At 41.5% G+C, this 24,909-nt stretch overlaps 2 protein-coding genes across 8 annotated transcripts in view; one reads left to right on the top strand and one right to left on the bottom strand.

Annotated features, from left to right (window-relative positions):
* Positions 1 to 9,931: 9,931 nt before the first annotated feature.
* Rabl3 (RAB, member of RAS oncogene family like 3) overlaps positions 9,932 to 24,909 on the bottom strand; it is a 32,114-nt gene continuing 17,136 nt past the window's right edge. The window contains exons 3-8 of one of the 2 annotated variants that reach the window (XM_038346850.2): positions 24,565 to 24,694; positions 21,198 to 21,312; positions 17,988 to 18,138; positions 14,918 to 14,989; positions 11,457 to 11,495; positions 9,932 to 10,898 (exon numbers count right to left, since the gene is read on the bottom strand). In XM_038346850.2, the coding sequence (XP_038202778.1) occupies positions 10,833 to 10,898; positions 11,457 to 11,495; positions 14,918 to 14,989; positions 17,988 to 18,138; positions 21,198 to 21,312; positions 24,565 to 24,694 (573 nt within the window). In that variant the 3' untranslated portion in view covers positions 9,932 to 10,832. Of the gene's footprint in view, positions 10,899 to 11,456; positions 11,496 to 14,917; positions 14,990 to 17,593; positions 18,139 to 21,197; positions 21,313 to 24,564; positions 24,695 to 24,909 lie in introns of those variants that run through there. The other variant, XM_038346849.1, reaches the window with a different exon arrangement.
* Positions 14,782 to 24,909, top strand: part of Gtf2e1 (general transcription factor IIE subunit 1) — a 57,627-nt gene continuing 47,499 nt past the window's right edge. For 3 of the 6 annotated variants that reach the window (XM_038346843.1, XM_038346840.1, XM_038346845.1), the window contains exons 1-2: positions 14,785 to 15,126; positions 18,447 to 18,533. The gene's annotated coding sequence lies outside the window, so the exon portion shown is untranslated. Of the gene's footprint in view, positions 15,127 to 18,383; positions 18,534 to 24,909 lie in introns of all 6 variants that reach the window. The other 3 variants (XM_038346848.1, XM_038346844.1, XM_038346847.1) reach the window with 3 other exon arrangements.

The raw sequence follows: 24,909 nt of genomic DNA, 5'->3' as shown, positions 1-24,909 counted from the left end.
TAGCTGGGCATGGTGGCATACAGCTGCCACCCAGCACTTGGGAGGCTGCAGCAAGAGGATTTTGAGTTCAAGGCCAACAGGGACAACACAGTGAGACTACATAAAAACAAGCCAAGGGATGGAGTCTTTTCCTTCTCTGGATCTTGGTAAACAGGACGTTAGAAAATGTAACACAGAGGCTTGACAATTTGGCCATAGACACTTGTATATTTCCAGCTGTCTCAGACTAATATGTAAAGAGGTGGAACTAACTTCTAGGGGGCCAGGCGGCAGCTCCACAGCCCACACTAACCACCACCCATGTGGATGAAACAGTCCGCTGCCAGATGACTTCAGACAAGCAAGGGATCCCAGGTGAGAACAAAGGAACCGTCAGCTAAATCGAGCCTACGTTGTTGACTGAAATACTCATGAGCAACCAGAACGGCATGCTTTCCACTAATAAGTCTGAGAGGGGTTGGTTAACAGTGACAGATAATTTAACTGTATAATGAAACCATCATGTGGTGCAGGTCTAAAATGGATTCAGGCTTCCATTCTGAGATTGTGTCTTTAGATTATGGGACTGAGCAACCTTCGGAGCTCAGGACTGTGGTATACTGTTGTAGCTGCAGTGAAAAGCAGGAGATGTTCCACATGCAGGGCCAGTCTTATGGGTCATATAAGGGATGTTGGTTCAAACTTGTGGACTAATTTCTGGCAGGCAGCTTACAGGGAATCTCAGCACGTTAGAGCATAGACAAATGACTTATAAGATATAACCTCTGGAATTTATATGTAAAATTGGAAGTGTATGGAGACCCCTGTATTATTATTACTATTTTTTTATGGAGCTATATATTTTTCTCCGCTCCCCTCCCTTCTTCTCCACTCCCTTTCCACTCTCTCTTATGGTCCCCATGCTCCGAACTTACTCAGGAGATCTTGTCTTTTTCTACTTCCCATGTAGATGAGATCCATGTACGTCTCTCTTAGGGTCCTCATTGTTGTCTAGTGTCTCTGGGATTGTGAATGGTAAGCTGGTTTTTCTTTGCTTTATGTCTAAAAGCCACTTATGAGTGAGTACATGTGATATTTGTCTTTCTGGGTCTGGGTTACCTCACTCAGTATGATGATGTTTTCTAGTTCCATTCGTTTGCCTGCAAATATCAAGATGGCATTGTTTTTTTGTTTTGGTTTGTTTTGTTTTTCTGCTGTGTGGTACTCCATTGTATAAACGGACCACATTTTCCTTATCCATTCTTGAGTTGAGGGGCATTTAGGTTGTTTCCAGGTTCTGGCTATGACAAACAATGCAGCTATGAACATAGTTGAAACCCCTGTAATATTGAGGCTAACTATGTGCAGACCTGAAGTAGAAAGGAAATTCTCTTCTGAGCTTATGGGTACCTTGGAGCCTCCCTCTAACTAACTTGCTTTGGTGGTTGAAAAACAATACAGGAACTAATAAAAGAGAGAGGAAGGCCACACGCTCCACTCTTCTATGGAGCCAGCTTCAAAGGCACACTTAAGAAGTGTTTCATGCTGGGTGTGGAGGTACACACCCTCCATTAATTACAGTACTCGAGAGCCAGAGGTAGGTGGGTCTCCGTGAGTTTGAGACCAGCCTGGTCTACAGAGTGAGTTCCAGGGCAGTCAGGGATATATAGATAGAGACCCCGTCTCAAGAAGAAAAAAGTTTCATTGTATGAGAGACCGAAGGAAGAAGAAGGTGATGACAGATTCCTTGTTGGATGAAATTTTCTTCAGGGCCCTGGAAATATTTAAACTAGAATTAGCCTATTAATAGACTTTAGGAATTCCTCCAATGTGGATAACTTCATTTCCTACCTTGTCTATTTTTATATAACAATAATTCAGCAAATTAAGCATTTGCTTTGCAATCACTATGCCAGGCACTGTGAGCCACACATCCAGGGAATGAGAATAAAAAACCCCACAGGTACAGGTAGCCTTGAGTCTTTGTCTAATGGCTTCCTATTTTAACTAACACATGCACATATTCATTCAATTTTCTTGAGGATCATTTCAACAGTGTGTGCCAAGTGCTGAGATAGGTAACTACAGGTCCAGGGCATTGTTGGAGGGATTAGACAGGGCCTCAAGCCCAGACTAGGAGAGCCAGGGGAAGCCTCCTAGTGGAGATGATACCCGAACCATGTCACCTCGGGTGAAAGTTAGAAAGGGCTTGAGCAGAAGGGACAGTATGTGTGGATGGAGAAGTGGCAGTACACTGTGTGGGGGACAGGGTGCCTGAAAGGAGGAGTGGGTGGGCGGTCCTATTGAGAAGCCTTCAAGGAACAGGAGTGCCTGGGCAGACTTTTGAAGCAGAGGGAGCAGAAGTGACCTGGCTAGGAGAGTCACATTTAAAAATAGACCAGGCAGAAGGATGAGACTGTTGGGGTAAGTCAAAGGCGTCCTGGACCAGAGCGGAGCGACAATACCTAAGCAGCGAGCAACAAAGACAAAGTCGGTTAAAACCCGGCGTGAGGAGGGGTTTGAGAAACCAATACTGGGAATGTGTGGAGCAGCGATTTGAGGCTTTGCAGGCGTCTTCTGCTTTCTGATCTAGCAGACAGCAACTTTACTCTCTGCAGAAGCTCCCAGGAAAAGGTCTAAACTCTCAGGTCCTGTGATCCCAGGTACTTCGGAGGCTGAGGCAGGTGATGAGGTTCACTTTAGCCTAGGCCAGCTTGGGCAACACAGTGTGCCCCCTGGCTCAGACAAATAACAAAACCAAACCACAAAACCTCAGCCTCCCTCCTGCCCCCAATGCACTTCCCAGATTTTCATGGCATGCATCCCCTCTTTAGATCCTAAACTAAAGATTCTTTTCTAGGTGAGTGGCCTGAAATATGACATATTTAGATAACCTTGTATTAAATATGGGATGCAAAATTTCTGGAAATGTTCAATGTACTTTATTTTTTGTGGGGTGGGGATGTTGCATACATCACACTGCACCTATGGAGTCTGAGAACCCCCTAAGGCTGTGGTTCTCAACCTGTGGGTAAAGACCCCTGGGCATGTCAAACTATCTTTTCACAGGGGTTGCGTATCAGATATTCATATAACAACTCATAACAGTAGAAAAACTACAGTTACGAAGTAGCAATGAACTAATTTTACGGTTGGGGGTCACCACAGCATGACGAACTGCACTAAAGTGTCCCAGCATGAGGAAGGCTGAGAACCACTAACCCAAGGGATTGGTTGTCTCCTTCTACCATGTGGGTTCTGAGATCCAGCTCTCATTGTCAGGCCTGGTAGCAAGAGCCTTTACCTGCTGACCCATCTTACCAGCCCTGAAAAATCTCTCTCTCTCTCTCTCTCTCTCTCTCTCTCTCTCTCTCTCTCTCTCTCTCTCTCTCTCTCTCTCTCTCTCTCTCTCTCTCTCTCTCTCTCTCTCTCTCTCTCTCTCTCTCTCTCTTCTCCTTTGTGCATTTAAGAATGAATAACCCATACATCTGAAATAGCAAGATTGTATCATCTAATGCCGTTTTTTTGTAGTTTTATGTTTTAGCAAAGTTGTTCTCATAAAAATAGGTATGAGATTTAATTTTTTTACTCACCTCTGCATTCAATATCAAAAACCAGTCATTTACCTGTAAGTATTACTTCTAATGATCTATAATTCAACATCTTACTTAGGTGTTTCTTTGTGTTGACAGGGAATCATTGGAAGCCTGACTGAAAAAGGCTTCATTTCCCAGATCCTGGGACCATTTACTTTAACTGAATATTATACTTTGTATAGCCTGTTTATTAAGAAAAGGCTGGGGAAGTAAAAATGTTAATTTTTATAACCATTTTTTATACTTAGAGTCTCACTTTGATAGGCAGAGAGAAGCATTGATATGACAAAGTCTTGTCTTTTTTCCCTTTTTTTGACATAAATTATACATACTAATGGACTTTTATGGCATCTTCATACATGTATATAGTGTATCCCAATCATGTTCACCCCTTGCCTTTACCCTCCCTCCACTCCACTTCTTCCTCCCAACTGGCCCCACTGTAGTGGGCTTTCTTGGATCACCAGCCCCTAAATCGTGACACAGACACTTGTTATTAATTATGAATGCTCGGTCTTAGCTTAGGCTTGTTTCTCGCTAGCTTTTATACTTTAACTTAAATTAACCCATTTCTATTAATCTATGGTGCTGCCCCAAAGTTCGCTTACTTCATCTGTGTATTGTCCATCCTGCTTTCCAGCTTCTTCGGTGGCTGTCTCCCCCGACCCTCTCTATCCCACCCCACCCCCTGCTGGTTGGCCCCTGGCTGGCTGGCTGGTACACAGCCCGTGTCTGGACCTGCCTAGGACATATGGGGTGGGGCTTTCCAAGGGGAGTGGGTGCCTGTCAGATCTTTGTCCTGGGTGAAGAGCCAGAAGTATGCCATCTTTCCCTCCCTGCCTGTCAGAACGCTGCCTCCTGAACATCTCTCCCTCCACCAATCACTAACTGTGTACAAATCCTTGGTGGGGCATGGATTCTTCTCCCATCAAGACAGGGCATCAGTGGATCCAATCTCGTGCAGATCGTGTGTGGGCAACTACAGCAGCTGAGTTCAAGAGTGCACAGTCAAGTCATGTTTAGAAGCCAGCATCCACCACCACACTGGGCCTTCTCCGTCTCTTTCTCTGCCTTCTGCAATGTTCTCTGAGTCTTGGAGGGCATAACACAAACATTTCATTTATGGATGAACATCCAATTGTCATTTATTCTCAGTACTTTGTCCAGTTACGAGTCCCCGCAGTAACTCTGACCACTGCCAAAAGGCAGATTCTCTGAACAAAGCTGATGGCCGCGAGTTACTTAGAAGGCAGTTTGATGGGCAAATCACGTCGATCCAGCAAAGCAACAGCAATAGCTTCCCTAGGGCCTGTATCTGAGTGATGGGCTCTTGGGGCGTACAGTACCAGACACGAATTCCCTCCCATGCTGTAGACATCAAACCCAATCAGATAGTGGTTGGCTACCCGCAACAAACCTGGTATTGTTGCAGCGCTGGGCTTATCTTATGTAGCTGATATTGTTGTACACGCGGTTCAAGGCTGAGATGGGTGACGTTGTCACACTGATTGTTGATGGCAATCTCCCCAGCAGTCTGCAGAGCATCTTCAGGTACTGAGAGCTCGCCAGCAGGGAACAAGTACCCAGCCTAGTTCCAGTTTGATTTCTCTGTGTTATGACCAAGGTGTGCGGTGTCCACAGCAATAGGTTCCGGTGAGCAATCAACAGCAAGCAGCAATTGGTTGGCTTCTTCTCACTAAAGCTTTCTTCGCTTCATTTTCAGGAACTCCACATTTTTAAAAGGGTTGTTTTAAAGGAAACAGTTGACAGTTATTTATTTTCAAACTTCCTTGTTGCATTATTGTTGAGAATTCCACATTTATAAAACTGTGTTAAAGGAAGTGCTGACAGTTATTTAACGTTTTCAGATCTTAGTTTTGGTTGTTTTTGCCTTTTCCTAGTATATATCAATTGTAGAAAACAATGGGTTTCAGTGTGCCATTTTCACACATGTATTTCCACACATGTATTGTGGTGGTATGGATAAGAGGACCCCATGTGATAATAAATGTCAGTGTTTAGTCACCAGGCAGTGGGACTCTTTGGTAAGAGCAGAAGGATCAGGAGGTGTGGCATTGTTGGAGGAAGAGTATCACTAGGAGTGAGTGGCTATGAGATCTCAAAAGCCCATGGTAGGCCCAGGTTCTTGCTCTGCCTGATGATCGGGAGACAGCTTTCAGTTACGTCTCTGGCACCATGCCTGGCGTGCCTGCTGCCACGCTCCCCACTGTAATAACCATGAACTAAGCCTCTGCCACTGTAAGTAAGCCCCTAAAAATGCTCCCTTTTTAAGAGATACTTTGGTCAAGGTGTCTCTTCACAGCAGTAGAACAGTGACTAAGACATCTAACTAAGACAAGTATATTTAAAAATAATTGTGGGGATTGGTATAGGCCAAGTACTTAAATGAAGCAACTATTTAGACCCGTCCTTTGGTTGGCATCTGGAAGACATGAGCACCTTGGGGACATCTACCGCAGTACTTCAAATGAGCTGTCCCTTTGTCGAGGAGGACAAGGTGGTGGTGAGCTGAGGCGGGAAGTAATAACTAGCAACGGGCTGCGTTCAGAAGCACGTCAATTCTGTTAAAGGTATATATGCAGAAATACGTTTGGAAAATGGGTCCCTTAAAATGATCTGTGCCTACATACCTATCGATGGGATGCTTGTGGTCATTCGTTTTAATGACCAAGTGCCCCCTTTCTACCTCCAAGAAAATGGAAAACATCCAGGAAGTTGGGATAATGAGGAGCACAGCATGACAGACCCACAAAGCCACCACTTCAGGATGGTTGTCAAAGCATAGGGGGCTGCAGGATAGTTATCATCAAATAAAAGACAGTTCTGAGCAAGTTGTTACGTCTTAGAGGCTGCATTTTCTACCACTGCTTGGTAAAGCGTAGTGCTGAGTTAGCTGAGAAAACGAAACTCTGTCAGCAGAAGGGTTGTGTTATGACAATCAGCAGAGCACAGATTAGAAATAGCTGTACCTGGACTGGAAACAGGCACCTCTAAGAAAACAGCATCCCCCAGAATGACAGCAATATACCAAAGACAACACCTCCTGCTTTACCAGTAGATGGCGTGGCTCGGAGAGGGAGAGGACCAGGCTAGATCACTGAGGAAGAGATTAAGGCTGAACGCTGGTAACTTTGATATAATGGTCCTCATAAAGTTCGTGACTTACAATCCATGTGTTCCGTACTCTTTAGTTCACGTGTCTTTCTGAAAGGCTAGAGGCTCACTACCTGCAATGGGGGTCCCCTGGTTTGTCTGTTAAATATATAAAATCTGGGAGCTGGGGAGATGCTTAGCAGTTAAGAATACACCTGTAATGCCAGCTCCAGGGATCCAATGCTGTCTTCTTGGCCTCTGCAGACTCCTCACCCGCAACACACACGAGAAAATTAAAAACGTCCAAAAATATAAAATTGCTTTCTTACTGCATAATATAGAATTAAGGGATGTGAAAGAAAACAGGATGAAGCTTTGGACTCTGAATTGAAAGAGATTTTTATACACTTCTGAGTCTGAGAGCAGACGATTGGCGCCCTACTATGGAGGGATGGATTAATTGTAACTCGAAGTCATACGGTCTTTAACCATATGGAACAGCCCTGGCAAACTGGCAAACACCCACTGGGATAGGTGAGGCCCAGGGTCAGACCCCCTGGCACCCCTTTTTCCTCTGTGCAGTGATTCAGCTGTCTTACAACTATGAAGAAATGCATTTCTCGGCTCTTCTCCTCTTTTCCATCAGCGTCCTCTGAATTTTAGGGTATTAAATCAATGCAGGAATCCCACTGAAACCATTAGATTTTTAAAATCAGGATGCTACCTGTACTTTAAAAAACTTCAACAAAAGCACTATCCATTAAGTATGCATACACAGCTCTGTGTCAGGTGTTCTAACGCACACCACTGGGATGAGGATAATGGCAGCAATCAGAACACTTCATTCCAGTCTGACGGCCCAGCACGTCAAGTACAAGAAGTCCACTTCAAAATGGACAGAAAAGTAACAGTGACCAGATAAACGCCCCAGGCCAGGGAAGACATTTTCTTTTTTCATTCATGGTGGAGGCACCAACAACAGGTAGATTATCAGGAGAAAAGCACACAGACTGTTTGAACCTCAAACAAGCATGGCGTGCCTGACAGTGAGGCACACTTACTCGGAGTCTGCTTGGTGTCTTCATCTTGATGACAAAGATGCTCTTTCCCTCCCAGGATGAATAGTGAGATCGTAGAATAAAGATTTTTGCGAGCAAGTTCATGGAAAAGGCAGCTACTTTTACAACCGGCTTTGGGAGAGAAGGTATAAGGAGGGGTGTGAGTACCCTCCCATTTTCTTGCCATATTCTAAGAGGCCGAGGTATTGTCTGATGGGGTAGTGTGTCTGCACTGGGTTACGTTCCCAGTAAGGTCCCAAGGGACGGCTGGAAACTACCATGCTTTTACATCTGGTTGCCTCTACACTGAGTAAGAATATTGGTCAATAACTCAGAGTTCTTCAGGGAGAAAAACAGATGACACCTATTACTAGTAATTTGTGTAATCAAGAAGATAAGATAATTAGGATCCAATACATGAAAAGACAATTCTGGCAGTCACAATAATTTATTTTTTGTATTATACTAAATTATTGCTTACAAGTAGTATATATAACTAAGTCTTTAAAAGTCATGCTTCAAGAACATTGTTTTGTTGGGCAAATAACACATTTGGTAAACATCTTTCTTGCTGCTACATATACTTGTAACAAGTGTGCTTCAGATGATTAGATTAAAATTTAGTTTTTCTTTAGAAAACTACAGCTCAAAACTAAGTGCAAAGAATATCTATTTGACAGTAAAGGTATAAAATTCACTGTGGCACTCCCCAGCTTCACAATGGTGGCTCTAACTATACAGAAGCTCGCTGAGAGACAGAGACTTTGGGCCAGATGAATTTGGGTGTGTGATGTTTATTTTATTTACAACTTTTTATTTTTAAATAAAAAGGTTTATAAAATTATAAGGAAAAAGTATAGGTCAAGGAATCAAGCTGGTAGAAATGGAATTGAAGAATATTATTTATCAAGTCAGATCCTGTAGCCATCACTGATGGGTTGCTTTTATCTCCCCATCCTTAAAAATATTTATTTATTTTTTATTTTATATGTATGCATAATGTTTAAAGAGGTCTGAAGACAGCTGAATCCCCTGGAAGTGAGTTACTGATAGTGGTAAACTGCCCATGTGGGTGCTGGTAACCAAATCCAGGTTCTCTGCAAGAGCAACATGTATTCATTCACCCCTCTCTAGCTAGTCTTTATGTTTTTTTTCAAGACCGGCTTTCTCTGTGTAGCCCTGGTTGCCCTGTAACTTGCTCTGTAGATCAGACTGGCCTAGAACTCAAGATCCGCCTGCCTCTGCCTCTGGAGTGCTGGGATTAAAGGCGTGTACCACTGCCCAGCTCTTTTATTTCTTAGTAAGAAAGAAATGACAGAAATTAGGGTGGGTCTCTTAATTGAGAAGAAAGGGGAGAGAAAGGATTGGGTTTAACTTACTTTTTATTTAAATTTTGATATTGGAAACAAATGTAATGCTTTGTACATGCTAGGTAAATTCTCTACTATTGAGTTGCAGTCCATGCTTCTTGATCTAATTTTAAAAGGAGAAATACGAAGGGTTTAGATAGTTAGACAGGAGTTTGTGTGGCATTTGGTTTTTACTTTCCCAGCTTTATAGCCTCTCCACAACACACTTGTGCCAAATTCCACACCCAGACCATAATCTGCATAACACTAATTATATCAAGGAACAATCAAACCAGCAAAGAAGCTGAAACTGGCCTTGGTAAAGACAGAGCAGCCCAGCTCAGAAGTGCTCTTCCAACCCCCAAACCTCTTCTGAGCTCCTCACGCTCCTTCCCAGCATACCCTGCCTTCCTGAGTCCTCCTGAAATTTAATTAAAATGAACAGAAAATGAACCTTGTAGTTCTTACCTGGTTTTAAACGAGCTGCAACTGTGGACTTATATTACCATTTTCTTTAATTTGGTGCAAAACTCAGGAGCTGAGAGCTGCAGCAGAGAAGAATCTGGATAATAAGGTGCTGAATGCAGCAGCCAATTATAGTCCTTTTTTTTTTTTTTTTTTGCAACCAATTTTATGAACTAAGGAAGAACTGGGCCAAGAGAATTAAACCGGCAAAAAAGATGGGCTAAAAAATAATGATGAACACTTATGCAAACACATACATACCACCACTAAAAAGCTGTGCAGTGATTATGAAAGCCCAAACACTGGTTCTTAATTTATGTGACTGTGCTACTCTGGGACTGTTTGACTTTCTCATAAACACATTGTTAACTCAAGGATAATATTCTTAGTTTATTGTTCATCATATTAAAGGGTATTTCAGGATCTGAATTTCCTTTAAAAACCAAAACCAAACCCGAAACCATGACAACAACAAACAGAAAAAAAAGACCAAAGAGGCAGTAAATCGCTGTGATTGCTCTTGTGCTGCTCTCAGATTTCACCCGATTTCCAAACAGAAAGCAGAAAGGGCCTTCAAAAGCTGCACTCTAAAGTGTGGAGGAGCTGTCGATGCCTCGCAGAAGCCTTCTTTTCTGGTCTATTCTCCATGTATTATTAATCTGTATTTCTATTTAACCCCAGCTATTAGTCCGTCTCCGCCAGACACCAAGCCTTTTCCAGGGGAGAGAGGAGGAGACAGGGTTGCTATTCTTAGGCATCCCTGTGTGTAATGAGGCTGGAGAAAAGGAAATAATACCACTTGGCTTCTTTAAAAATGACAGAGATGGTTTGGGGTGGATAACTCAGGGCTGGTTAACATGACCTTTCCCCTCAAGAAGGAAGAACAAAACAGATAGGTTTCTCCAGAACTTAATTAAGCCTTCAGCAGTGAGCATGGGAAAATCGCAGACCTGCAAAGCCCTCTGATTTCACGCGAGTCAGTTTTCTGTGCAGCCCGTGTCACTGCCCATTTGCCGCCCTGGCTCGGCAGTGTCTCGTGTCTTCACGAGGCTCTTCCATAAGATATCAGCAGGGACAGGGAGGTGAGCTACACAGAACAGGGCCAAGTAGGATCCTCCACTCGTTGCTTTCTTTCAATTTTCCATGAGAGGGTGAGGTAGCATTTTGAGATGTTTTTTATCAGAGCCTGAGAAGTTAATAACCTGACACAGCAAGAGGAAAGCTGTGACAACTGCCACGGCTCGCTCGCTCTTCCAAAGGGCGAGTGCAGCTCAGTCATAATGGAAGTTCTTTAATGCTCCTCCTCCAAACCTCTTTCGATCAGAAAAGCCGGGAATCTGTAGGCGAGAAAGAAGCCTGTTAGGTTTTAGGCAGAAAGATTCAAATGTTAAAACGAACTGTTTCTTCCTGTTTCCGGTTCTTGTAGGCCAGCCTTTTGCTCACTATAAAACCAGCCCTCTAAGATTTCATTCAGAAAACCATAGAATGGTAAATAATAAAAAGAAACTCTACAAATACGGAAAACGTTTGCCAGAAAATTGGTGTCAGTGTCCTCTGGAGTCAGAAAGGACAGGCCCCCTAAACCGCCACTGGGCTACCGCACGAACTGTCTGTATTGTGGAAGACAATGCATGCCTGTGCAGACAGAAGCACACTCTCTTCTTTCCTTATGTTACAGAATCACCTCATCCCTGGTTCTTCTTGGGTTGCAGATCCTTATTTTGCCTCTGTTTAGGGTTTCTACTTTTGTACTCAAGAGGACAGAAGAAGTAAGCTGCCTGTTCCTACAAAGAGCTTCTCCTAACTTAAAAAAAATCCCTCTGGGGGGAAAAAATTGGAAAGCATCTCTTTCAAAAATTAAGAAACCATTTTATCAAGAAAGGATAGATACTAACCTGATTACCTTCTTTAAAAAAGTACCTCTTCTCTATGACCTGTGAGAAACAAGCAAAGATTTTTTGGGTTTAGCATATTTACCTGGACAAAGTGACTAATTATAATGTTCATAACTATAGGAAATATTGACAAATTAAAAATCTTTTCAACAGCTATGGACATTTAATAGCGTGAGCTAAAAATCTGGTGCTGGGGCTGGACACTTGTTGCTTTTTGAGAGGACTGGAATTCGGTTCCAACCACCCACAGTGGGCAGCTTACAACCACCTGCAACCAGATCCAGGGAATCCCACATCAGCTTCTGGCTTCTGCAGGCACCTATGCACATGTGGCATTCACTCAAATACACACACACACACACACACACACACACACACACACACACACACCTTTAAAATCTGGTGCTAACAGGATTGAAACTGTGAGATTATTCCCACTAATGCCTACTCATTCCAAAAGGAAGGAATAATATACTAAACAAGCAATGAGCAGGATACAGTGGCACATTGTACACTTGTGAGGATCTGTAATCAATCCCAACACTCAGGTAGCAGAGGCAGGAATTCAAGGCAAGCCTGGGCAACCTATTGAGTTTCAGACCAGTCTGTGTTGTGTCATAAGACCCTGCCTCAAAAGAAAACAGAACTTACAAATAATTAACACATAAAAATCAAATAAGGACAGAATGCTGTCCCAATGGGCTCCTAGGGTATTGCAGCAATCGAGCCAAGTTTCCTAGCAGTCAGTTCCAAAAGGATGCATAAGCCAATGCAAATCATGACAGCAGTGCAGCTATTCTCAAGAGGAGTCTGTGGGAGGCAGTGAGGAATTCTGTGCATCCTGCACGTGGACAATGGTACGCATCAAGCAGTCAGTGAGCTTCCCTTATATGGGCCTCGCTGGCATCCTTAGTAGTCTCAGAGCTCTGTGTTTGTCTACAGGAAGAACAGGCTGAAGCAGTGGATATACACTGCAGCTGGTGAAAGCTCATAGATCATGCCCTAACACAGTGGGCTTGAGAACCACACTTTCAGGTGATGGAGAGTATTATATAATACACAAAACCCCTCCTGCCCTGGTGGCGCTGCTGTGAGCACATCTGGAGTGATGACGCTGAGGGTGCTGACTGAGAGCCCGGCGTCCTTTCAGGCCTGGGACAGCCTGCTCACAATAGACTAAAACACACATTATTCAGGTTCTTTCTCTCTTGAAGACTACGTCTGGGTTAGTATTTAAGCCACAAGAGACCCAGGGCAAAGATGCATTCATCAGCCTTTGGGGCTGAAAAGCTGGTTTCTGGTTAGTATAACTTTGAAACACCAATTCCCCCGAGCCCCCAAAGGACTGAGTATTTTCCCCATTCTCAGCAGGTCAGAAAAACCTTATTCTGGTGCAGAATTACGATCAGCTGAGAGAATCCAGAGGACTTCGACCCCTCTGGCATTCTGGAAGGTTTAATCCACAAAGGGCAAACTGTATTGCCAGGTGTTTCGGTTTCATATCCAGAACATGTTGTACAAACCAGGCAGTCTCCTTTCTGATAGACCCTATGAGATTTAGACAACAAAGGTAGCTTTCTCTTTTGCTGAGAATTCTTCACCCCCAACTTCCAAGGTCCTCTCTTATGCATGACGCTTCTTTCTTAGATCCAACCAAAGTACTATTTATTTATTTTAAATAAAGCATTGCTGAGAGCTTAGATCATGACAGTCTAAAATCTATTATTTCTCTAGGATGGGACCTACAGATTTGAATTTTAAAAACACTTAAAACAAGCAGGGTGGTGGTGCACATCTTTTATCCCAGCACACGGGAGGCAGAGGCAGGCAGATCTCTTGAGTTTGTAGCCAGCCTGGTCTAGAGAGCAAGTTCCAGACAGCCAGGCCTACACAGAGAAACCCTGTCTTGAAACACCAAACCAAATCAAATTAAACCAAAACCAAACATCTAAAAGTATATTAAGAGACCTTTCCAGATCAAACACAGATCTACAGAATGTTGTTCTTAGGGACAGGATTTTGTATTAGATGGGAACTTGTAAATCAAGCTAATGCTGCAACATTTTAGGTTTGAAAACAATGTGAGAGAAAATATAATTCCTTGCATCACTTCCTCCAAAATGCTTCTCTCTGTGCAGCAGGGCAGAGAACAGAAGCTGTTGATCTCCCAGTCCACTGCTTAAAGGGTTGGCTACTCTGAATCAGGGTCTGTGCACATCTGATCCTTTTTGCCACACCCCAGTTAATAAGTTGTGAGTGAGATAAACTTCCCTGTTAGGGGACTGGACCTCATGGTAACACACTGAAAAGGGCTCTGAATATTAGAGACCCAAATAGCTAAAGAAAAATGACCTGAATGGAAGATCTGTAAGAAGGCTAGTGTCTTTCTTAAATTTTAAAACTTATTTTTATTTATATGTATACTGTTGTATGTGTGTGTGCCTGCTTGATTGTGTGTACAACACAGAGGCCAGAAGGTATTGGATTCACTGGTGCTGGAGTTACAGGAGGTTATGAGCAACTGATGTGGGTTCTGGGACCTGAGTCTGGGTCCTCTGCAGGAGTAGCAACTGTTCCTAACCATTGAGCAATTTCTCTAGCACCTAAGCGTTTTTCTTAAGAGACCACATTTAAGATAGATCTAATACAGAAATTAATCTTTTCCAGTAATGAATGCAAAAGAAGTCCTATATTATGTTGCTATGCAAAATCAGCACTAGGCAAGGCAGCTGCACAGCCCCGTGATGAGGACGACCAGTGCTCAACCGACCAATGGCTGAGTCACCCTACAGTCTCATTCTAGTTCAGTGCAAGAGGGAGCTGCACTAGGGATGTGAACCTTCTCACGGGGAAACAACAGAGATTCAAGGAGTCATGCTAACTTTACACACAAGTAGTAACATTTACATGGAAAACATTAATAGCTGAGAGAATAAAGGGCTTTAATCTCTCTGGTCAGTGCCTTTTGGGACATGGAGTAGTGAGTAATTACACAAAGAGCATATGGGTATCTATAGAATGTTTTACGGTGGACTCTGATACCTCTTTAAGAGCCCTAATTGCCGGGCGGTGGTGGCGCACGCCTTTAATCCCAGCACTCGGGAGGCAGAGGCAGGCGGATCTCTGTGAGTTCGAGACCAGCCTGGTCTACAAGAGCTAGTTCCAGGACAGGCTCCAAAGCCACAGAGAAACCCTGTCTCGAAAAACCAAAAAAAAAAAAAAAAAAAAAAAAAAAAGAGCCCTAATTGGATCCAATAGCCTTTACTCTTTGCTTAAGAGACTGTTAGTGATGGAATAAGTACGTCAGCAGGCCTTGAGCAATTATTCCAACAGATAAGAGAGATCAAAACAGGTATTCAGGCTGTGTAGTTTTGGGCAAAGGAACAAAAGGATACAGCATTCCACAAAGAGTTTAAGCTATCATATGTTAAGTTTAAAAATAACTTAATTGAAGCCATTACCTTATCAAAAAATCTACTGAGCTTGACAGCATTGGAGGAGCCTGCTGCTGAAGACCGTGGGTTTGTGCAATCCTGGAAAACAAAGGGGGCACAGAGAAACCAGGAAGGGAAGCTCCAGCGCAACCAATCCCACCGTACCTTTCCGAACTCTCAGAAAATACAAGGCGATATTCGGACGGTGATGCACGAACAGGAAAGCACCAGCGAAGGTAAAGCCATGTCGTCTTGGCCATTTGAGCAACACTGGAGGATACTGGGTCAACATACTCACCATCAAATTATTCCTAAAGGCGGCTGAATTACTAGCAGTTTATTAGCCAAACCAGGGGACTGATCAGGTGACCTACATATGCTTACTCTGAAAACCAGAACTAGAATATTACAAACAGGACACACATGTTTAAGGCCAGGAACCACGCGCTCAATTAATGAAGTACTGTGCAGGCTGCATAATATCTGGAAACATGAAAAAAAAAGATGTAGCGGGCCAAAGAACAAACACTTGCCAAGGATTTCTCCATATACTGCAAAGACATGCAGGTTTTGATAATAGTAAGCAAGAGATTTATTATTATTATTATTATTATTATTATTATTATTATTATTATTATTATTATTATTCTGTAAGGTTCTTTAGACAGGAAAACATGGAGCTCAGAGGAGGGAGACAGTGGGGGACACTAAAGTCACCATAACCGCTTGCAAACGCTAGCGTTACAGCACCTTTGCTTGTCACCAGAGCCGCCCTCTCAAGAGATGGAGTAGGTTTTGATGTTTGCCTCAAATGTCACCAAGACCAAACTGTGCAGACACCATTCTGCTTTTTTGTGAAGATAAGTATCTTGTACACATCTGTGGTCCCCCTGTGCCCCTTGAGAAATTTGAAGTGACTCTTGTTATATTTAATAATGATGTTTTGTAGCTACCGGGCCCATATGCTTCTTTCTAATACATTTAAAAGCAATTTCTTGTTTTGTTCATACGTAGCATTTCATGGATCACACTTAAACAATGGCCAGAAACTATATTATATTAGTTCTCTACCCCCCTCATACACACAAAGAAAAAGAGAGAGGGTAGGAGGGAATTATAACAGTTTCCAAAGATCATAAAATCCTAGGGATATCAGGATTCTTGGAAGTCAGTAATCTCTGTATTCAAATATCTGTGACAGCATTTCCAGGTTGTGTGACCTGCTGAAGTCATTATGGCTCTACAGCTGGGCTCACTCCTCTGTGAAAGAGGACGATTGCACATAGATCTGTGAGATCCTGCAAGCCTGTCACACAGTACACACTGGAATGTCGCTTCTCATCTTCATTGTCAGAAAATAAATTTTTAAGTACAAAATCATTTACTATAATGCAGACAAGCCCACATGTGGAGGTATACCTTGGTATACACTGTGCACTCTGCTGCATTTGCAATTATGTTTGAATTTCTGCAACAGTTGGGGTGGACAAGAAATCAACTTTAGACCTGCATTAGATGTTTTAGCAAAATGGGTACTGATTACCTCATCATCAGAATGTTAAATGATGACTCTAAGTAAGAGTGAAAATTACTAAAAAAAAAAACCCAAAAAAAAACAAAAAACCCAAACAAACCAAAAGCCAAACCAAAACAACAACAACAACAAAAAATGCTGGTCGGTGGTGGTACATGCCTTTAATTCTAGTACTTGGGTAGAAACTTAGGCAAAGACAGGCAGATCTTTGTGAGTTCAAGGCCAGCCTAGTCTACAGAGTGAGTTCCAGGACAGGTTCCAAAGCTATAGAGAAACCCTGTCTGAAAAAAACCAAAACCAAACCAAAACAACAACAACAACAAAAAAACCAAACCAAAGCAAAACAAAAACCCTACCAAAAAAACCCTAAATCAAATAGCAAACAAACAAGTTTCCATCTTCCCCATAAAAATTAACTATTGGACCCCACAATTCAAGCTGAGCAGGGAATCTGAAATTCCATGCTTTTTTGGAGCTGAAAGAGCCATCTGTCATTGATCATGGCTGAGGGAAAGTCTGAATAGCTCTATGTAGCTTATTTAATATAACTGAACCATGAATCTGAATGTGGAAATGACTATATGCTACGTAGACACACGAGAAACAGTACTATACACAAGAACCCAAGCACCATTTTTATTCACACAATTTGCATTTGCATCCACAAAAGGAAATTCTGACTTCACTTCTGATATACGCATGTCAGAGTCACACTTCCCCAGAGGTTTAAGCAAACTCAGGAAGGAGACAGTGGCTGGCACTAATGTTGTCACATGTCCCAATCGGAGGTTTTAAGAGTTACTTGTTGACTTTCTATTTTTAACTCCCATATTCAGCTGCCCTCTTGATGTGGGAGTTTCCTCTGTGTGCTGTGAATACCACTGGTGAATAAAGAAACTGGGCTTGGCCTGTTGATAGGGCAGAACTTAGGTAGGTGGGGAAAACTGAACTGAATGCTGGGAGAAAGGAGGCAGAGTCAAAGAGAAGTCATGTAGCCAGAACTTTACCCAGTAGGCCATTACCATGTGGCGATACACGGATTAATGGAGATGGGTTAAATTAAGATGTAAGAATTAGCCAATAGGAAGCTAGAGCTAATGGGCCAAGCAATGATTTAATTAATACAGTTTCTGGGTGATTATTTCTTTTTTCTTTTCTCTTTTGGTATTTGAGACAGGGTTTCTCTGTGTAGCCTTGGAACTTGCTCTGTAGTCTAGGCTGGCCTCAAACTCACAATCATCCACCTGCCTCTGCCTCCTGAGTGCTAGGATTAAGAGGTTTTCTCAAAAACAATAACTAACATATAGTGTCACCTTAATCAATATGACTCTTGAATTTGGTATGCTTTTTAAGTTTTCTCAAGAAAGACTCTATGATTTGTACTATTTGCAGCACATAGTTTGAGGGTTCCAACAGATCAGTGTGCAAGTTCCAAGCGAGAGAGACCCTCACATGACATCCTGATGCAGATCCTGCTCTACTCTGGGTTTGGGGACTCTGCTTTGAGTATGATGCTTCATTGACTAGAATATCACCCAGACACACATTAGTGAAAACACATACCAAATTAATCTCTTCAGCATTGAAGTCCTCAGCCAAAAAAGCAGTCCTAGTCAACACTTCATGGCGCTTGGTTTCATGAATCTGGTCCAGTTTGGTCCCTATTACCAACAGTGGGATTTGGTTATCCGCAAATTGTTCTCGGTCATAATCCCTGTGACAAATAACCAGGAAGAGGTGAATGAAATTTACCTTTCCAATGTACACATGTACTAGTCAAATGCAAGGCGCTTACACAATTTTAGTGATAATTAACTAATTCCGGCTCATCACCACCTAGAAATAGTTTTTCTCCTAATTCCTTCCATGTGCTTATTCCTCATCAATTAATTCATCATCTATTAAATTCCAATTATCCATCTTACTACTCAACATCTGTTCCTGTTGTCTTTCTAACAGATAACTTGGACCACTGAGGGCCTAATGTGACTTAACTGTCCAACAACGCTCTGTCTTCAACAGGTATCAGCTTCAAAATTTTTCAACGTAGAGGCAGAAAGTGGATTTGAAGCTCAGTATATGGAAAACCCAGGGGCACATGAAATGCAGGTACTTCGAGCACAAATTCTCTACCTTTCCTATGCATTCCTGCCTATGAGTGGTTTTCAGAGTACAAAGAAGTAGGCTAGCTGCAGGCTAGAGGACAGAGAGCCTAAGAGAGACTGCAGCTTAGAATGGGAGTGGAGGGAAAACAGCTGAAATGCTAAACATAATAATAAAAGGCAAGAAAAGGAAGCAAATAATTATCCTAACATGACAGCCATGAGAGACAAAGATCGGCTATCAGAATCCCTCAGAGATAGAAGGGAGGGGTCTATTATAATTCATTTTATTTCCATTTTTACCCAAAGGATTGAGTAGCAATACGAATGATATTTCTCATTATTGAAAGGAACATAAAGTCTATTGTTGTTAATTAATTGAAATTCTATTCACCTATTAGAAGCAAAATAGATCTAACTTCTGACATGTTATAAGCTCTATTCACAACAGTCAGCAAAATCTGCTTTTGAATAATCAATATTGCATAATTCAATCAATACAACCACTGGAGCACAGCTTCTCTTCTTTTTTTTTTTTTTTTTTTTTTTTGGTTTTTCGAGACAGGGTTTCTCTGTAGCTTTGGAGCCTGTCCTGGAACTAGCTCTTGTAGACCAGGCTGGTCTCGAACTCACAGAGATCCGCCTGCCTCTGCCTCCCGAGTGCTGGGATTAAAGGCGTGCGCCACCACCGCCCGGCTCACAGCTTCTCTTCTATCCGAGCCTTTTCTTTCTTTTTGAGCAATCTAAAGTGGGCTGGGAGCAGAGGGTTATTACATCTCTCCATCCTACAATGGCATTAGAGCCTCAACTGTAGTTCCACCTCAGAACACAGTTGGTTTGAACTATGTAGCCCATCTCATATAAATATCATCATCTGTTTTATTTGTATCGAAGCCAATAATAGCTCAAGTTCAAGGCCCATGAGCCAGCACCTTCTTCCCTACACACGCCTGACTTAGGAGACATGGTTTGAAATGAAATTTGAACGACTAGAGAATGAGGTTTTCGGGGTACCTTCCTTCCAGATTATTTCTTTTTCTTATATTCACAGATTCTCTTATGGAAAATTTGTGTTTTCTATCAAATACCATCTCTGACACACACTCTCCACTATTTAGATCTTATGTAAGCTCCTATAGATTACCATCTGACACACTCTCCACTATCTGGACCTTATATAAGCTCCTATAGATTACCATGTAAGTATATGTGCTGTGTTTGCCCATCTTCCATTTTAGTTCCTAGTTTCATCAAGAGCTATATTCACTGAATCATAAATGTATACAATGACTCATCTCCTAAATATTAATTTTAAAAGGAAATTGTACCAGATTGATTTGGGTTTTCCTTATCGCTTCTTTCATAAAAAAAAAAAAACATCATCCAAATTGAAATTAAATCTTAAAATCATTACATAAAAAACTGGTGGAGATTTTTATTATGGACAGATATGACTAGCACTTTCCCCTCAAACCCTATCATTTTACATGTACAATAACCCTCCGAGAAACAAAAACAACAGTTTTACATCTACTCAACGCTATAACTATCATTGAGAGAAGATTCAAGATCCAAGAGATATACTTTAAAGACACACTAGGACTTTCAATCTTGCTGTTTTATTTTTTAAACTGGTGGTAAGGATTGAACCTGGGGCCTCACACGTGCTAGGGAATGGCTCTACTGAGCTAGTGTCAGAACTCTCAGGAGGAAATATTTATGTAGGCTCAAGATTCTCTGTGTATTTTCCATCTTTGTGCGGCTTTATTTTAACCTCTATTTCGTTTATTTTTACTTTTACTTTTTGAGACAGGCTCTCTGTATATCTTTGTCCTGGAATAACTCTGTAGACCAGGCTGTCCTTGAACTCTCAGAGATCGGTCTGTCTCTGCCTCCAAGGCATTGGGATTAAAGATGTGTACTACCACACCCAACTGCCCTCTTTCTTTTTTTTTATCTTTAAGAACTTTAGCCTTTATCCCACATATATTTTTAACACACTGTAAAACATTTAGAGATTTTCTTCGACTTTGAACCTTTCTTTTACTGTATATCTCTCTTTTTTTCTGACCACATGAGCCTTTAAATTACTGAGTAATTTAGTGGGTAGGATTAAAGCCGTAGCTTTGGCGGATAGATCCAGCCCATTCCTTAGCTCTCCAGGCCCAACACATAGATCAATAGAACAAAGTACAGAAGCCGACCTGTACAAATATGGTCAGCCGATTTTGTCAAAGGATGAAAGCGACTCAGTGGAGATAGGATACTCTTGTTAACAAACGATGCTGGAACAAGTGACATTCAAATTTAAGATTGATAAGCCCAAATCACACATATTATATAAAAATTAAAGCAGACCAGAAATCTAGTATAAACCCCAATTTATAAGACCTATAGAAAAACACACAGAAGAAAATCTGTATGATCTGAAATTAAGCAAACAGTTCTTAGATATAATACCAAGAGCAAAATCCAGAGTAGGAAAACTAAGTAATTAGATTTCATCAAAATAAAAACCACTGCCATGAAAGATGCCATTGAGATAATGGAAAACTATGTATAGACTAAAATATAGAGCCAATCATACATCTTACAAAGTTTTATTTTGTAAAGTGAATTCTCAGGATTGCAAACACATTTAAAACCAATTGTAAAGTAATTCCTAGCTTACCCATTTGTCACCAGGACTCCAGTTGGAACCAAATCTCTATTGAGAACTTCCAATGACCAGCGATATAAGTTCTGAGATGACTTCTTATTTGTTAAGTCATGTACTAAAATAATACCTAAAATGAATGAATATGTAAGATGATGTCAGCATTCATCAGCATCTCTTACTTTACAATCAAAGTAAAGGAGGGACTTAGTGATCTAGTATTCAAGTATGACTAACAATCAGACAAGCATTTCAAGATGTTCTTTACAAAAATTTCCAAATAACTAACTATAAAGCTTTGCTACTAATATACTTTTAAAAGTGTTTTCTTTTTTATTTCCCAAAGGCTAACAGAACGTCATAAAATATTCAGAATGCCTTTTGATATTCTCATCCAGCAGGCCCTGAGTGCCAACTACATGCTTAGAACTGCTTATAGAAGCACTTCACCAATGAGGAGCATTACTTATTAACAGATTATATTCATTCAAAAACTATACTGTTTCTGCACTGGTAAAATGTATTTAAATAGCACCGCTTTAATTTTTATAACTTCGGTTTTTCCTTTTAAAAAACAAATCCAGGGGTTTACTACACAGAGGATACTGGTTTGGCTTGCTGTGTAGCCCAGTCTGGTTTGGAATTTTTCATACTCCTGCCTTTTCCTCTAAGATCCGAGATACCTGTGCCACACTTTCAGCTCAATCGCTAACCTACTTTTCTTAAATGTTCAGTTCTAGTTCTGTGTATGTGTGTCTGTCTGTGCGTACACACATGTGTACAGGTGTCTGTGGAGGTAGAAGAGGGCAGTGGATCTCCTGGAGCTGAGATTACAGACAGCTGAGAGCTGCCCTGTGGCTGCTAGGAATCAGCTGGGTCTTCTCCAAGGGCAGCCGGTGTTCTTAACTGCTGAGCCATTCCTCCAGCCCCTCAGTTGTTATTCTTTAATGAACAAAATATTGAACTGTAGATCTTTTGAATTTCAACCACTCACGAATTTAATTTTGTTCTCTGAATTCACTGCTAGCTATATAAGCTTGTTAATTTAAGAGATTTGGTTAGCCCATTGTAGTGACACATGCTTAGACTCCTGCATTTGGTAAACTGAGGCAGGAGAATTTAAGTCTGGGGCCAGCCAAGGCAACATAGCGAGACCCTGACTTAAAAGGCAAATGAGGGGAGAAGAAAATGAAAACGGAGGACAGGGATGAAGGGGGAATGAACTGAAAAGGGCAAGAGTCTACAGTGAACTACTGTGAAGATGTTCAATCTCGGAGTCTACAGTGAACTACTGTGAAGATGTTCAATCTCGTCTCAATCAGCAAAGAAACAGGCCGCTAGGAGATAGAAAGGGGGCGCAGTCAAGTGTGCATGCGGGCTGGAGAGATGGCTCAGTGGTTGAAGCACTGACTGTTCTCCAGAGGACCCAGGTTCAATTCCCAGCACTCACATGACAGCTCACAAGAGTCTGTAACTCCAGTTCCAGGGGATCAGATGTGCCTACCTGGCCACTGCAGGCACCAAGCATGAATATGATACACAGATATAAATGCAAACAAAACATCAATAAAGATAAAATATTAAAAAACTATATAAAAATTTTAAAAATTAGAAATAAATATTTAAAAAGTATGAATAGTAGAAAAGATATGGATTTTTTGAGATGGGAGAAAATAACAAAATGTAACACAGCTCAGAAATACAAGTAAATAGATCAACTAAAGTCCTGGACAGAAAAGCAAAGGTAAAAGAAGAAACTTCAACGCCTGTTGGAATTTAGAACATCATCTTCTGATACAAGAACCATAGATTTTCACACTCTACTTATTTATTTATTCATTTATTTATCAAAATAAGTTTTCTCTGTGTAGCTTTGGAGCTTGTCCTGGAACTCGCTCTGTAGACCAGGCTGGCCTTGAACTCACAGAGATCTGCCTGTCTCTGCCTCCTGAGTGCTGGGGTTAAAGCCATGTGCTACCATTTTCCAGCCATACTCTTTCTTTTTTTAATTAAAATTATTTTTTAAAATTTCATACATGAGTACAATATTTACACAGTTTCTATACCCTTTCTAATATCCCCTCTGATTTCTCCTGTGTCCCCCCCATTCCCTCGCAAATTCATGCTCCCTCTTTAATTATTGTTACACATGTGTGTATTTATAACATTTATACACATGTGTGTATAAATGCAGCCTGCTGAGCATATTTGTATTGCTGCTTGTTTATGTGTTCATGGCTGACCACTTGAACTTGAACAAGCTATCAGGGGACCATCCCTAGAGAAGGTGGATTCTCTCCTAGAGAGGACAGATTCTCTTTCAGTGGTCATTAATTGCCCTGTAGCTCTTCGCCTGGAGGCAGGGCCTTGGGAAACTTACTCCATCCACACTGGGTCACCAACTGGTGTTGTGCAGGTCATGTTTAGATGAGCATATTTTTTTAGGTAACATGAATTTGTAGTCAATCTGATAGAAAAAAGATTATAGAAAAGTGTAATAAAATCTCACCAGAGCATAAGAAAATGAGATATTTTCACCTAGGCTGGCTATTAGATGGACAAAAACAAAACAAAACAAAACAAAACAAAACAACAACAACAAAAAAACCCAAAATAGAAACAAACATACAGAAACTTCAGAATTTTTTCTCTTGATGATCTTTAGGGAATGCTTTTGAGCTCTTAAGGGTGTCTGAGCATTCTTTTTCTACGACTTCTTTTCTTATTTAAGCTGAAGTGCTAGGGCCAACTGACAGAGTCGGACTGACATCTGATGAGAATATATTCTAATTAAGGAGGCTGGAAAGACACTTCATAGGCTTTCTACCGAGGTCAGTAGCCTGGGTCATCAGAGTGGGAAGAAAGAAAGGGTACTTATTTTCAGATTCAGTTCATCTGGAATACCTACAGAGGCTGGGGGATTACTAACGGGTCATGGGGAGGGGGTTTAAAGGGAGGTGAGACAGAATGAACTGGTATTAAGGGTTAAAAGGGAAGGATGGAACAGGAAGGGTTAAACTTGGTTGGGGTGAAAGAGCAGGGTTGAAGAGAGAGTATAGAGAGGGATAAATAGCATTAAAGACCTTTGGAAAAAGACAAGGAAAACTACTACCGTTGAGCTTCTAAAATGAATATTTTTTTTATTACATGAAATATATATCATATACATAAAAAAGTAAAAATGGAGTGGCCCTATAGCAAGGCAACAATGCCTCCAGGAGACACCAGAAGCTAATAAGTTAGACCATGACATGCAGATTTAAATCAAGAGTTAAGCACATCAGCTTTCTCACAGGAAGACAAGCCCAGCATGTCATGGTATTTCATATCAATCATCAGCACTTCCAGACCACTAACAGATGGCAGGAATGAAAACACTTACCATTTACAGAGTTGTAGAACACTGCTCTCGTACTTTTCACGCTGCTGGCACTGCCCACAGAGCCTCCAATATCCCACAATTCTATGTAGTACGTCTTCTCTTCTGGGGTTCCTTCTTTGTAGTCATGAACCTAATGGATTAATCAAAATCACCATTAAAGCCAGCACACAAACTGGTGAGCGCCCTCATCCGGCTTAAAGCAATGGTCATCCCTATAGCCCCGCCCTCTGGTTCTGATGGTCACCTCCTATCTTCCATGCTTGCCCCCACTAGACAATTCTAATCTTCCACCCTATTTGACCCTATATTTGAGACGAACATCTGGTAATTCCCTTCCCGCTTTCA

This window comes from Arvicola amphibius, chromosome 10, assembly GCF_903992535.2.
Source record: "Arvicola amphibius chromosome 10, mArvAmp1.2, whole genome shotgun sequence".
Taxonomy (NCBI): Eukaryota; Metazoa; Chordata; class Mammalia; order Rodentia; family Cricetidae; genus Arvicola; species Arvicola amphibius.
Note: the sequence above shows the minus strand (reverse complement) of the source record. Positions and strands in the feature narration are given on the sequence as shown.